This window comes from Pristis pectinata, chromosome 4 (assembly GCF_009764475.1).
Source record: "Pristis pectinata isolate sPriPec2 chromosome 4, sPriPec2.1.pri, whole genome shotgun sequence".
NCBI classification, from domain to species: domain Eukaryota; kingdom Metazoa; phylum Chordata; class Chondrichthyes; order Rhinopristiformes; family Pristidae; genus Pristis; species Pristis pectinata.
This window is the reverse complement of record NC_067408.1, coordinates 38822374-38838100: the sequence shown is the minus strand read 5'-3', so window position 1 is coordinate 38838100 and position 15727 is coordinate 38822374. Positions and strand designations below refer to the sequence as shown.

The 15727-nt window shown below is 38.6% G+C and overlaps 1 protein-coding gene across 6 annotated transcripts in view; it reads left to right on the top strand.

Annotated features, from left to right (window-relative positions):
- Positions 1-15727, top strand: part of sh3pxd2b (SH3 and PX domains 2B) — a 385135-nt gene that overhangs the window by 328281 nt on the left and 41127 nt on the right. For 5 of the 6 annotated variants that reach the window (XM_052014630.1, XM_052014629.1, XM_052014628.1 and 2 more), the window contains 2 exons: positions 8516-8541; positions 11713-11754. In XM_052014630.1, the coding sequence (XP_051870590.1) occupies positions 8516-8541; positions 11713-11754 (68 nt within the window). The remainder of the gene's footprint in view (positions 1-8515; positions 8542-11712; positions 11755-15727) is intronic. The other variant, XM_052014626.1, reaches the window with a different exon arrangement.

Below are 15727 nucleotides of genomic sequence, written 5' to 3'. Positions count from 1 at the left end.
GCTTAAACCCCCTTGAGGCCAGCCACCTTGAACTGTGCAGTAGCAGTAGTCAAATCACTTCCACAGTGCTTTTAAGGTGAGGTATTTCAGGATTTAACCTAAGCTACAATGAAAGAGTGAAATCCTTTCAAGTGATGGCATTCCTGTGCACCAGCTGCTTGTCCTTTTGACTGTTCTGAGCTAGAATCACTGTTGAACAAGCTTTAGCAGCTGCTGTAGAGGGTGGTGGAGGTAATGAATATCTAGGGTGGTGGACTGAGTGCCAATCAAGTGACTCCTTTCTCTTTAATGTTGTTGAATCTCCTGAATTTTACACCTCAAGTAATAAAGCAGTCGTGCCTGCATGAAGCAATACCTGGAACTCTTTTTAAGCATAGGTTGGTAAGTGGTAGGGAAGTTCCATCTTGAGTGTCTGACATCTACTGATGAAATCCAGTAGCATTGTTATTTCCAGTCCCCCACCTTCAGCACTCTGGGGATCACCACTGAGCAGAAGTTCAATTAGATCTGCCAATAAAAGTTGTGGCTATCAGAGAAGGTCAGATATTGGGCATCCTGCAGTGAATGATTCCTTCTGCCTTGTAGATAGACTCCCTGATGTCTGATGGTATACTCTTGCTGTCCAGATGAATGCAACTCTTAACACTGAAGAAATTTCACTCGGGCCAAAGCAGCCAGCTTGATTAATACCCTTCCAAAATCCTTAAAGATTCATTCCCTTCACTGCCATAGTTACAGTGTGTACCATCTACAAAATGTCCTGCACTTACTTACCTGGTTTACTCTGGCACCTTCCCAACTCCATGGCCTCTACTGCCAAGAAGATTAAGGGCAGGAGGTGCACAGGAACCCCACCACTTGCAGATTCCCCTCCAAGTGGCACATGACCCAATAACATTGCAAAAGTACCTTCACCAGAAGGATTGCAGCAGTTCAAGAAAGCAGCTTGGCACCACCTCCTCCAGGGCACATAAGAGATGGGCAATAAATGTTGGCCTTACCAGCAATGCCCAGATCCCACGAAATGAATTTTAAAAAGATGTGGTGCTTGGATTTCCCAGTGTTCTGTTGGAAGAAATTTCTGTTCATGTACTGGTGTCGCTGTAAAACTTGCAAAATTGCCAGTATCACATTTAAACTGAATTAACTTTACGTTGTCCTGTGAATATACAATGAATATCATAAACTTAAATCCATTTAAAACTTGTTGTTTAAGCTGTTGTTGTTGTTGCACTGTACCTATCACAGCTGCTTTTTTGGCCTTGTTCCCTGATTAATTGTTCCCAATCTTTAAATGTCTGGCTTGAGTTCTGTCCTCCAGATAATGTGGCCACAAATAGTATGGCTGCTTCCTATGGCTGAACAACACTGTTTATGTCTATGCTGCTGACTTCATGCTGAGCAAGGCCTGTGATCCTATTTGTCCAGTGCTTTCAAACTCCACTGGCTTATTTTACCCCCACCCCCCCCCCCCCCCCCCCCCCCCCCCCCCCCCCAGCCACTTTGCCTGCACTGGTCTTGAATGCTATTGGTATTTAAATAAATGGTTTTCACCTCCTTATTTAAAAAAGTCTTGCCAGTGCTGCTTGAAGTACTCAAATGGCTGATGTTAAAGGTAAGTACTTTGCTTCCACTTCTATCAATTACCAGTGGTCTTCACTATAGTACTAAGATTATGCTAATATATCTCAAAGGAACCCAAACAGACTGAAAGGGTAAGCCAACTGAACCACCGGGAATATAACTTGAGGCCAGCTGCTGTCCCACAGCTACAGGGACCCAAGTTCAATCCCGATCTCCAGTGCTCCCTGTGCAGAGTTTGCACATTCTTCCCATGAGCACATGGGTTTCCACTGGGTGTCCTGGTTTTCTCCTATGTCCCACACACGTACTGGTAGGTTAATTGGCTACTGTGAATTACCACGCAGTGTAGGTAAAGTGGCAAAATAATCCAAGGGGAGTTTGTGGGCATGTAAGGGAGAATAAAGGAAATAAGGAGAAGGAAAATGGGACTGATGGGATTACTCTGCTGGGAGCCGGCATGGACCTGATGGGTTATATAGTCTCTTGTGTTATAACAAGTAAGCAAACAAGATGCATTCACAGAACACGATGATGCTGGTGGAACTCAGCAGGCCAGGCAGCATCCGTGGAGAAAAGCAGGCAGTCAACAGCCTCCTCCACTGCCAGGAGAATTCCAGGCGCAAACTAGAGGAACAGCACCTCATTTTCCATCTTGGAACCTTGCAGCCTACCGGCATGAACGTTGAATTCTCCCACTTTACATAATCCCCACACCATTTCCCCACAACCACCATGCCTCACCCCCCCCCCCCCCCCCACCATGCTTCTTCTCTTTATCCCTTTCCTAGCCTCCTGGCCTCTTTTTTTTCTACTTTTCTTCCCTCTCTCCTTACCTTTGACCCATCCCTTGATGGATCTGCTCTCCCCTCCTCCCCCGCACCTGCCTATCACTATCTCTTACCTGCATCTACCTATCACCACCCTGTGCCCAACCCGCTTCCCCTCTTTTGTCCACCTATCACTGCTCTGCTTTTCATTATGTTTTTCATCTAGATTCCAGCATCTACAGTCCTTTGTTTCTCTGCAACCACAGAACGCAACTCAATATAAATAGTCAAGCTATAGCCAATAGAATGCAAAGACCTAATTCATTCTATGCATATTAGAGAGGACCACACAAAATCAGTTATATCATCCAACAGGTTAATTCTGAGGGATCTACATATAAATATCTTGTTGGTAGTTGCCAAAGAGAAATGCTTTTACTCTGTGTACTTCGGTCTTTATATTTTAAGATCCCAATCTTGTGCTCTATCTGTTTTCATATGAAATATACTTTTGTCATTCAGTTCTAAATTTGTCATTTCCATATTGATAAGAAATCAATGACTCACCTTGACCAACATCACACTAGACTTACCAGAATCAATCCTTACTAGATTACATTTAATTGGGTTGATTTTGGTTGAGACTTCATTTGCACCACCCATTTTGTGGTGGTGTCTGCTTAGCCATGTTTGTTCACTGTTTAAAGATAAAAGTGATTGCGGATGCTGGAATCTGGAATGAAAAACAGAATGCCCATCACCTATCAGCCTCTGTTCCAGCCCCTCTCCACCTCGTACTGCTATATACTGGCAATCTTTCCTCTCCCCTCTCAGTCCTGATGCAGGGTCTTGACCCGAATCATCGACATACACCTTTTGCCTCCACAAATGCTACTTGACCTGCTGAGTTCTGCAAGTGTTAGCTGTAGGCTGTTTGCTTGTTCTGTACTGTACTGGCAAGCACTTCATGAAATGTTTTGTACAAATATGGCAAGCATTTTGAATTCTCCCTCATGTAATGTAGCCCAGGTCTTTTGATCTGATCAACATTGCAAAGAAAAGCTGAAATTGGAAATCTAAAGGATACATACAATGTAAATATACACAACAAGCTCATCATGATTTAAACAGAAATATATTCCTATTTTGAGCAGAGGAACTGTTGGTTCTGATAAAGTGTTTACAAGTCGAACTATGTTCATATTCTGAAATATTTGTATATTTTCAACACTTTTGATTTTCTTTAGCTGCATTCTGAATATCCAGTAAATGATATTAAACATTCCCCAGTCAATATCTTTTGTGTGCCTGCAGGGATTAGAGTGCCAATTAGAAATGCACTAACCAATAACATGGTCCATATGATTGTTTTTTCTATATTGATTAAAAAATCTAATTTATACCAGGCATAAACTACTAATTTATACCAGGCATAATCTACTTTCCTGAATCAGACCACATAGCATAGATAGAGTTAGAACTTGGTTAGTAGTTTAAACTAAAAGAAATAGAAAACCCCAAATAAGATGAATCTTCAGTTTTGGTGCTTCAAATGTGATAAACTTTGAACTGACATTTTTAAAAGCCAAGTCATTTAAAAATTCCCTAGTAAAGTTATAATGAGTACATAGAACTCCACTGCATTAGTCTCCTCTGAGTTAAGTAGAACTGGGTTGAATTTGTCTTTGTTTCCTGTCTGGTCCTGATTGGTTCAACTATAAAGCAAAGGGCATGTTTTGGACAAATTTGAACTAGAATTTGGATAGAGATTAAGTGGTAATTTGGATTTACAGTATACGAGCCATGCCTACAAGTGGGGGGGGGGGGGGGGAGGGGGGCAGAAATCCATGAATTCTGACTGATGCTCTTATAACAATAGAAAATATTATGGCAGCCAAAGGAACTGCTGACTTCGTTTTTCTAACCTTGGGATGCAGGTTTTCAAATCCGAGGAATTTATTAACATTCAGCCCCATTAATTTCTTCAGAATTGTTTCTGAACTAATGCTACTTTTTTTCATTGTCCTCTTTCACTCTAAACCTGTTGCCCACCACTATGTTCAGAGGATTTTCTGTGTCTTCTGTGAAGACAGAAACAAAACATTTGTTTAATTTTTCTGCCATTTCCTTATCCCCAATATCATTCCACCAGTCTCAGTCTATAAGGGATGCATATTAACTTTCCTAATCCTTTCCTGTTTATACACTTAGAAAGGCTTTTGCATTCTTTTGTCATGTCTCTTAATAACTTACTCTGGTTTTCATCTTTTCCATTCCTCTTGAAAGCTGAAATGTTCCAATCCTCTTGCTTACTGTTTTTTGCTTTTAGCAATATTATATTAGCCTTTTCATTTGATCAAATACTATTTTTGACTTCTTGGTAGCTATGGCTGAATAACTTTTCCTGTTTGTTTATTTTATTTTTGCTTTAAAGGGATACATATATATGAACAGACAAAGGTCAGTCAGCTTCTCAACCCTGGCATTTAATAAAATCATGGGTGATCTGATTGCAAACTCAACTCCATATTCCCATCTAACCATGGTAACTTTTCACTCCCTTGTTTATTAATTATCTATCTACCTATGCCTTAAAAATATTCAGAGACTCCAGTTCCATCCCCCACCCCCCTGCTTTGAGAAAGATAATTTCAAAGCTCTTGAGCATTTGGGAGGAGAAAAAAAAGTTGCCCCATCTCTGCCTTAAGTAAGTGACTCATTATTTTTAAATACTGACTGCCTAGTTTTACATTCTCCACATGTTCTCAACGTCCGCCCTGCCAGGACCCCACAAGATCTTGCACTAATTGTAAAATATACATATTCATTATTTAAATGTTGATTGTGACATGTTTTCTGTCATTCATAGAACATGGAACACTACAGCACAGTACAGGCCCTTCGGCCCACAATGTTGTGCCGACATTTTATCCTGCTCTAAGATCCATCTAACCCTTCCCTCCCACATAGCCCCATATTTTTCTATCATTCATTGTTTCCAGCACTTTCCATTTTTGTTTCAGATTTCCTTTGTCTGCAGATTATTTGATTTACCTCATGCTGCTTAAGCTTATTTTGCTGCCTGTTCCCTATCCCATGGGTGCTGCCCAGCCAGTATTACATTCTTTGTGTCTCCTGCATATGCAAACCATTTGCACCTCTCCAGTAGGTGTCGAGTATCATTCCTGTGTGCTTACAATGCATTAAGGGCAAAATGAAATGATTCCTCCCTCTTGGGAGTTGTATACCATGCATTACACTGCTTGCTCGTCCTTATAATTTAATTTCCCTCTATACCACAAACAACTCATGCCCCATCTTCTTGGTTTGCTTTACTTAAATCGAGGAACCTCATTTTGGATTGGACTAAATCACTTTCAATCTTAATATAACATTCCACAATATCATGATTAGTCTTCCCAAAAGGCCCCTTAACTAACAAATTAAATCTTTCTCATTGGATAATACTAGGATCTTAAAAAAATCAATTCCATCTGGTTCCTGAACTTATAGAAAGCAATCTCTATACTGTATATTCTTTTGAATTAATCCTCCAAACTATTGCTACTACTTTGTTTTGTCAAATAATACAAGAACTTTGAACAGTACAGCACAGGAACAGGCCCTTTGGCCCATGATGTTGTGCCGAACTAATTAAACTGGTAATTGAATGCCTAATTAAACTAATCCCTCCTGCCGACAACAATGTCCGTATCCCTCCATTCTCTGCATATTCATGTGCCTCTTAGAGGCATTTAAGAGGCTCTTATCATATTTGCCTCCATTAACACCCCTGGCAGCACATTCCAGGCACCCACCACTCTCTGTGTAAAAGAAAAACTTGCCCCACACATCTCCTTTGAACTTACCATCTCTCACCTGAAATGCATGCCCTCTAGCTTTAGACATTTCAATCCTGAGAAAACGATACTGGCTCTCTATCTATGCCTTTCATAATCTTTTAAACTTCTGTCAGGTTTCTCTTCAGCCTCTGCGGCTCCAGAGAAAACAACCCAAGTTGTCCAACCTCTCCTTATAGTATATGCCCTCTAAGGCGGGTGGCATTCTGTTAAACCTCTTCTACACCCTCTCTGAAGCCTCCACATCCTTCCTATAATGGGGCGACCAGAGTTGAATGCAGATACAGTCTAATCAGGGTTTTATAAAGCTGATATAGATTAAACTTCCCCAGGATTATTGCATTAATGCTTGCTATGTGCATCTCTAACTTCTCGATTTGTATAATGTCTATGTTAAAAATACTATTTGGGGATCTACAGGCAACTTCCACTAATGTTTTCTATCCACCCAAACCAATTGATTTTCCCAGCTAAGATCCTTCTAGCCTACTGCCGTCATCCAATCCTTTATTTTAAAGGCTGGCTTTCCATTTCCATTTTGCCAATCTATTCTAAAAGTTTAGCGTTCTAGGAATATTTAATTCTCAATCTTAGTCACTTTGCAACCACATCCAAGTAATGTGCCATTATTTTGCCTATCTTGTTATGGGTATTCCATGCCTTCAGATAAAGATCCTTCAATTATGTCTTTTTACCATTTGTTCCTGCTTGCTCTGACTCAAGTTGGAGGTAAGTGTGTATGCTCTGCCCATTCCCGGCCAGCCCTGGTTTTCAATACCCATTTTGCTATGCAGAGTCGTCACGTGTCATTTCTTATCAAACTCCTGAGGTTTGCCTCACCAGAACCCTTCCACAACCACTTAACTTAAAGCCTTGTCTACAGTCTGCTTATGCGATTCACTAAGACGCTGGTCCTTGCCCAGTTCAATTGAAGCCCATCCCAACAGAAAAGCTCCTTCTTTTCCCAGTACTAATGCTCATGCTCCATAAATTGAAACCCCTTTCTCTCACACCAATCTTTGAGCCAGGCCTTCAATTCTTTGTTATTATGGAACTTGTATCATTTGTAAGGGGGTAAGGCAGTAATCTAGAGATTAGTATCTTTATGGGTCCTTTTTTTAAGTTGGACCCTAGCTAGACATGGTCTTTATGCAGAACCCCTCAACAGTTTCTTCTGTGTCATTGGTTACCACTCAGACCTTTCCCCTCCCACTCCTTTCCTTGAAGAGAAGCCCTTAACCCTGGCAAGAGGCAGGCAACAGTCTTAGGGACTCTTGATAGCAAGTGCAAAGAAAAGTATTTGTTCCCCTACCAAAGCTGTCACCTGTCATTATTGCATTCCTTTTCACTTCCCCAACTTGAATGGACCCTTGTTCCATAGTGCTATGGTTAATTTGCTCATCCTTCCTGCAGTCCTTGTTCTTGTCCACCCAGACTGCAAGAGTGCGATCCCTGTTGGATAAGTGCGTGGGATGAGGCTCTGCCAACATGACCTGCCTCACTTGTAGTTAACTTTCACGTTCCTCTTCACCGATCAATTCTGCACTACTTAGCACAATCGCTGCAGGCGATTTCTTCAGATGTGGTCGTTGTGGATCCCGATGATTTCCATCGGCTGCCACATTCCATCATCTGCCCTGCAATGTCTGTCTTAATTAAGTTAGTATACTTAATTCATTAATTCTTTAAATATACAGCTACACCATTGCCCTTATCACACAGAAGTTCCTATTTATCAAAATCCACACTTAGTCAATCTTGCAGTTGGGCAGAGCACACTGTAGTCAAACATTGTGAGAATTGGATCAAACATTGAGAAAAGAATTCTTTGTGCTTGAAGTATCTCTTCACCTTACCACCTTCATTCAGTTTCTGTCAGGCTTGAGAATTTTTTGAGTGCTGTACTCCCAGCTCATTCTCCCTTTGTGGTATCTTCAGATCAATAAGTATCAAAATAATTCTTCTGAATCTATCCATGTGTCAATTGCTGTACATTAAATAGAGTTTGATTACAGATTGGCAGACAACCAGTTTCTTCAGACTGTCTACAAAGCAGTCCTGGCAAGGGAACAGTAATTCTTTCAATTGTATTTTTATGGAAACTAGGTTAGTACTTCAAAAAGATTGGAAAATTGCAGTCAGTATAACGTTTGTGATTGAACCATTCAATGTGGTGTACCTTGAATTTTAATACTATATCTTGATTAAAATGATGGAAATTAAGATTCTATGTCTTTTATCCATAACTGATGTAAGAACAAAATAATTCATTCACTCATTAAAACTCATTTCTTTTTATTTCAGGGAACCAATTGCAAAGAAGAAATCTGGTAAGGAGCATTTAATTGAATTGATTATGTGCTAACTACCTGTTATCAAAATGTTTTATTTGTTTATGAGGGATGTTAGAATATTTAAATTTTTAAGTTTATTCTGAAAATTGTAGTTGACTGAACTATTGTGAATCGGTAAAGTTGGTTTTAACCAGATTGACTAATTTTACCTGCACGTGAAGATCTTTCATTAGAATCTGTTGAGTGTATCCTTTGTGTAGCATAAATATGGGATGCTGAGAAATTCTGACGACCAGTCTAAAGAACCGCTCATGGGAATTGTATCTGCTACAAGTGGCAACAAGATTCCTTTCTATCCATGTAAACATTTCCAGTTGAAAAAAAACTTGTTAGTAGCTGTAACATTTATCCATGGGAGTTGCATGAGAATAATCAAGTGAATCAAAATCAGTAGAACTTTTTTTTTTGAAAAATGACAGTGACTGTAGACCATAATGAGGCAAGGCAGTAAATTACCCATTAGACAGAGAAGAACCATTAACCTAAATGACTTTTGAAAGTAAATTAAAGCTTCTGCTATTAATCAGGAAGCACTATTTTCAAAGGTTATGTGATCCTGCTCCAGACTTTCTGAACGGACTGTACCTAGACATCTCAAGTAAAAGGCAAGCCCACAGAAAGGAATCTTAGCCATGGAACAAAGTTTCTGAAGAGATGGGGAAAGGTCTTTTTTGATATGATGTACAAACCAAAATACTTTATCAGTTTTCAAGCAAATTGTGTTTCTCAGACATTGCTGTGGGGGTCGATTATTTTTAATATGTACACATTTAATTTTGGGAAGCATCTTGAACTTGACATCTATGGATGAGTCATTTCTGCAAATTGATGGCTCCATATGACAGAACACAGTTATAAAATTTCTGGAATGACCAAACAAATTACCATAACATTTGCATTCAAGATGGCTATCCCTAATCCATTCCGTATACCATAAATGGGATTCTGTGTAGATGACTTAGTCAGTTAAATGTGCATGGTCAAAAGCTGGAGTGATTCACGTAAAACAGCTAGAAAATACAAGTGCTTTGTGTTCCCCTTATGTCTCATCTGGGGTTTCAGTGATTCATTGTTAGACAACAACTAGAATACTGTATACAGATTTGGTCACCGCATTACAGGAAGGATGTGATGGCACAAAAGAGAATGTAGAAGAGATTCAAGAGGGTGTTGCTATGGCTGGAAAATAGAAGACGTGAAATTGATTAGGCTGGGGTTATATTCTTGGCAACAAAGGAGGTTGAAAGATTTAATTATGATGTGTAAAGTTGAGCAGTCCTGAAGAGGTGAACAGGAAGGATCTTTTTCCCTTAGCAGAGAGGTCAATAACTAGGAGAAATGAATTTAAGGTAATTAGTAGAAGGATTAAAGGAGAACTGGGAATTTTTTTCACTGAAAGAATTGATGGTCTGGAACTTGCAGCTTGAAGAGTGATGGAGGAAGAAACCCTTAAAAAAAATGTCTGGATGAGCACTTGGAATGCCAGAGCCGATGCAACTGTTATCCAAGAACTGGGAGTAGCCTAAATAGCTCTTTTTTTTCCCAGCATGGATATAGTGAGCTAAATGGCCTCCTCCAGTGACGTAAATTTTCAGATTCTATGATTTCATTTTAGGTGCTTCACGTAGTATCCACATATATTAATGGACTGTAATAACCTCGGTGCTGATGCCAAGCAATTTAGCAAATTCAGATTGTAAATTCTGACTGGTGCGAAAGGAGAATGACACTTCTTCCTTCTGCTCAGGACATTGCTCTGGATTTGCACTCAGATTAAACACCACAATAATACCCTCTCGCATTCAAGTTACGATTGCAGTTTAAATGTACTCTCTGAGCCATCTTCTCAAAATGGACATGGACTCCAAGATTCTTGGAGATGCACTGTTTTTTTAAAGAATAAATAATACCACAGTTCTGGCAAGACTTTCAGTGCAGATACCAACAGTGTCATACAGCCAAATCTTTGAAGCTAAACAGTCAGTCCAAGTAAAATGTAGGTGAGGTAGATGCCCAAATAGGAATGAATATTAAAACATCTGGTGGGAAAGTTATTAATATTCCTCCATTATCATTCATGCTGAGTGTTGATGTAGTATTTCACAATGTCTACATGATAGATGATGGGAGGCTCAAAATGGACCAATCAAGTATGAAGGATTGGGATGGATAGGTAATGGGAAAATCCTGCTAATTTTCCAAAAGACCGTCTGAATAATCTGATGGAAATCTGATAGTTGTAGAACCTGATTGAATATTATTTCATTGGGATGAAAATTGGATGAATTTCTATTGATTTTTTTTTACCATGGCACAGAAGGCAACATGGCAAGTGTTACAAAATAGGATAGATATAGATATGTACTAGATGGTCAGCGCAGGCACAATGAGCTGACTCTATGACCAGATCAGTTGGGTGTGAAGATAAATATTATGTTGAGTGACAAGCTGCTTTGCTGAATAAATAAATTTTGCTGCAACATATATAAAAGAGGAATTCTTGGGTGTGGTCTGTTAGATGGATTCTGATCTTTTTGGAAAAATATACGTACTTATTATGTTTTGGAGGTTTAAGTGATCAACAACATAATTCATGGTGACAGAACAGATAAAGCACAGGAAAGTATTGAGATTTTGAGATAAGCAACAGCAAACTGTTAAATAATGCCACAGCGTCACTGTCATAGATCATTCAAACATTGTTAAATGTTGATCTCAGAGCAAAAGCAAGTAAAATTGTAACTGATGGAAGTGCAAATAATTACTCGAATTATATGTTCCCACATTTGGTTCTCAAGACTGGTCATTCGAAACTCTCTCCTGATGTGCTTGGAGCACACATATGTTGTCAACAGGAGTTAATATTCCCAATGAACAGTGTTGCTTCTTACTATTGTCAGGTCATAAATATTAACATGGTCTAAGCAGCTGATGTATTTCTGTTAAAGTGGCTTTTTTATGTATTGTATATACAGGCTGACAAACCAAGCAATGAGTTTTGAATGTCTGTATTGATAAATGAATTATACTCATAGGATAAATTATCCTACATTGCATGTAGTTCACTTTCTCAACATCTCAGTTCAAAACCTTCTTAAAATTATTTCATTTTCCTCACGTGTACTTTCATTCATTTTCCTTCATTAGGGCTTGCAATAATCCAGAGAACGGCATCGTTTCTAAAGAGAGGTATTAGAGAAACTCGCTTGGCCATAATTTAACTGATCCTTAACTTTGCTGGATGGTCTTAAACCATAATGATTTTGGACCATGCAGCTTGCTGATTGGCAGTGGTTGGGGCCAGCCTAATGCTAAATGCGGTGTGGTTCATGCATGCTCAGTACCTGTGTAATATTGATTAAAGTGGGATTAATTTGGGACTGATCTTTGTTCTTTTCACTTCATTCAGCTTTTTCCTTGATGAGTCACTCAAAAAGGTTTCACATAAAAATGCTTCTTTTTTCTATAATATAGGTGCACTGTCGTTCAAGTAATTGTTCAAATACTCATCTACTAACCCTTTCATTGGCACAAAACAAATTGGACATGAAATTTCTTAATATTTTCCCCAATTATAATTTTTGTGGAATATATCAAATTTGGAAATGCTTGCCAGTCTTATTGAGTAATTGCTTAAAAAATATAAATATTGAATTAATCAAAATATGACTTTGCGGCACCTCATGTTAACTGGAGGAAGCAAGTGGCCTATAAGAGGGTTATTCAACAGCAATTTATTTAAAACTACACTTAATCCAAGCAGTTTCCCAGAACTGTCTATCTCACTGTGTAACCTCTCAGTCATCAATGTTACTTCACACCAGTACTCATTACTTGATGTATGTGAAAATGCAAGCTAATGGCTTATTCCAACATGGAACAGATGTGTCCTTTGTCATTTGCCTTGGTGTTGTTTCATGATAACTGTTTAAGCACATACATTTTGAAAATTACTTGAAAGTGGAAATACAGAATAATGACAGGATGTGATCATGCACAAATTTATACGCATGGTGTAAAAATAGAAAATGCTGGAAACAGTCAGTAAATCAGGCAGCATTTCTGAAAAGAGAAAGAAAATTAACGTTACAGCCCTTTCACTGATCTGAAACGTTAACTTCTCTTTCCATAGGTGCTTCCTGACCTGCTGAGTGTTTCAGCATTTTCTGTTTTTATTTCAGTTTTCCAGCATCTGCACTTGTTTGATTTTCAGACTTTTTATACGTATGGTGTTTGATGGAAGATCAGGAAAACATTTTTAGAAAAACAGCTTCAAAGCAGTAAAGGGATAAATGATTGTTCATCAGTTTGTTTAAAGATTTGACTAAGATACTGCCTAATTTATTTTTCATTTATAAAGTGTTTTCAGCTGAGTTTACCAAATAGTAGAGGCATACAAGGAAAAAAATCTGAATAATCGTTCACATTTATGACTATTGCTTTGGAAATTTTAAAGTGAAATGATAAGTTTATATATTAAAAAAATTGTCTGCTTGTATAATTGTATACTGTTTGGAATCTTGAGGAAATTCATAGATTCACCATTGGAAAGCCTATGTAGAAATTCATCTTTGGTCAGTAACATTAAACTGGATTTTGGATATCATGCATTGCTGCTACCCTTAGCACTGTCAATAAGAGTTGGATTTATAAATAGTCATATCAAGTATGCTTATATTTCAGAATTATGATGCATAACTTACTCAGTTTTTATAATTTAGAATTACAGCTTATGTACTGAATTCTTGTTAAAATAATACAGTATTCAGTTACGAGAAGTAATAACTTGATGCTTTTCATCGCAGCAAGTTATTACTTAAAAAGTGCAACTTTACTTTTTTCTTAAAGGTTTATGCAGTATTTCATTATTATTTTCTATTCTCTTGGAATGCTTGATTCATGCAACAGTATAATTCTACATCCATCAAAAGCTTCCTATATATCAGTAAAGCATCTTAGCGTTATTTGTAAGTAAAGTTTGGATCATCAGCACTTGCACCAAGGTTTATGTGTTGATCAGATGCACTGTAAGCTTATTCCTACAGGTCTAAAAGGAACTCAACAAAATCATTACTAACCAAGTAGGGCATCTTCCTGAATTTAATGTTCTGTACTGGCTTGGTAATGGATTTTCCTCATGAACTACTGTAGAGCGGATAACTTGAATACTATTTACAGTATAACAACTTTCAAAGATTGCCACTCACTTTGTGATCATTTAGAGAGGCCATTAAGGTAACACATATGAAATGAACAAACAACCAGTCCATTGTGAAGTGATCACTCCACACTTGATGCTAAAGAAACTTGTGTTTGTGCACACTGAGGCTAAGCCCTGGACCATTGATGGTTCCTTCATCTCGGTGTATAAGAGGATGTGCCTTCTCTCAGACTTGGATCTTTTACCAACCTGCCCCTTCTTCTGACAATCGAGATCCACAAGAGAACCTTAACAACTTGGATCACTTTCTCTGTCTCAAGAACCACTTCTCTGCAAGGGCAGACACTAATGATATAATTCACCACTGCCATCAATGTGCTATTACGCACTTTGACTGTCTGAGGAAAAGGCTGTTCAGAGACTAAGTCATAGTCATAGAATCATAGAATATACAGCATGGAAACAGGCTCTTTGACCCACCTGGTCCATGCTGACCATAGTGCCCACCAAGCTCATCCCATTTGCCCATTTTGGTGCATATCCCTCTCAACCCTTCTTATCCACGTACTTATCCAAATGTTTTAAATGTTATTATTATCCCTCCTCAACCTTTTCTTCTGACAGCTAATTCCATATACGCACCACCCGTTAAGACCTCAATCCTGGCACCAAAATCACCCTCCTGTATGCTTCGGAGACATGGACAGCCAACCGTAGACACCTCAAGCACTGGAGAAGTATTACCAACACCACCTCCACAAAATTCTCAGTGCACTGTCAGGTTAGGTGAACTAACATCCCCAGTACCTAGGCTCTGATCATGCTTACCCAGCTCCAATCCACATCTGATGCCAGATTTCCTGAAATAAATGGTCTATGCTGTTCTTTGTCACTGCAAGCAATTTCCAGGAGGACAGAAGGTATCTCAAGGGAGAATTCAAAGCCTCCTGAATTCTCCCTTGAAATACTTATGTCAATGAAAAAATGTAACATCCTCACTAACTCATGGGAAGTTCTGACTCATTATTGCTTAAATTATCAGAAAAGGCTCTGGACACTCTGAATCTCTTCAACAGGAACACAAAGACCAAGTACAAACTGAAGAAGGAGCATATAACAATCCAAACAACCCACTCACCTGCTCCATCGAAACTACCTGTGGCAGGGTCTGTGCATCCTGCATAGCACTCATTTGTCACTGAAAAATTTGTAGAACTATGATAGAAGCAAGTCACCCTTGACTCTGAAGGGCTGCCTAAGAAGCATCCATTCTGAAAATGGTATTGACTTGTTTTCCACAAGTCATCATTTACTGTGATCCTTGCTCCATCTGGCTTAGAGTATTTAATTGAGACCAAGGTCATCTAATTTGGCTCACCAACCTTTTCTTAAATCATATCTCTGTAAAATACTTGAGACATTTAATTTACCTTGAGTACGATGTATAAATATTATTGGGTGCTAAAAGTGGCAAAGTGCTAAATCTGCCAGATCTAATGCTTTTGTATTAAATAAAACAATATCAGTTTGGGATATTGTAATGTAAGAGTAAAAGCATTTCAAGTACAATAAAAATCCCAGCAATCAGTTATTGCCTAGTTCGTATTAACTCTGAATATTTGCTTTGGAGCTTTAGAGTTGTTAACACACATTGGCTTTTTTCAGAAAATGATTAATTTGTTTTGAAATTTAAAGAACAGTGACAAGTAAATGCTGCAATACATATTTCACAATGACTGCTTTTGGCAACAAAATGAATATTAGTCAAGTTCAAGCATGAGATTGCACTTGTTGGCTTGCCCTTTCATCTTCAGTTTTCCTATTTGCTTTCTCGTGAGGAATTGAAATGTCACAGATTGCAAAACTGTTTACATATGGCCTTGGTTATATATTTGATGCAAAGGGAAGTATTTCAATGGCACTAGGGAAGTATTTCAATGGCACTGTTTTTCAGAGTTGTACAATCATTTTGTACCTTGGGGTCGGGTAGACATTTATGCA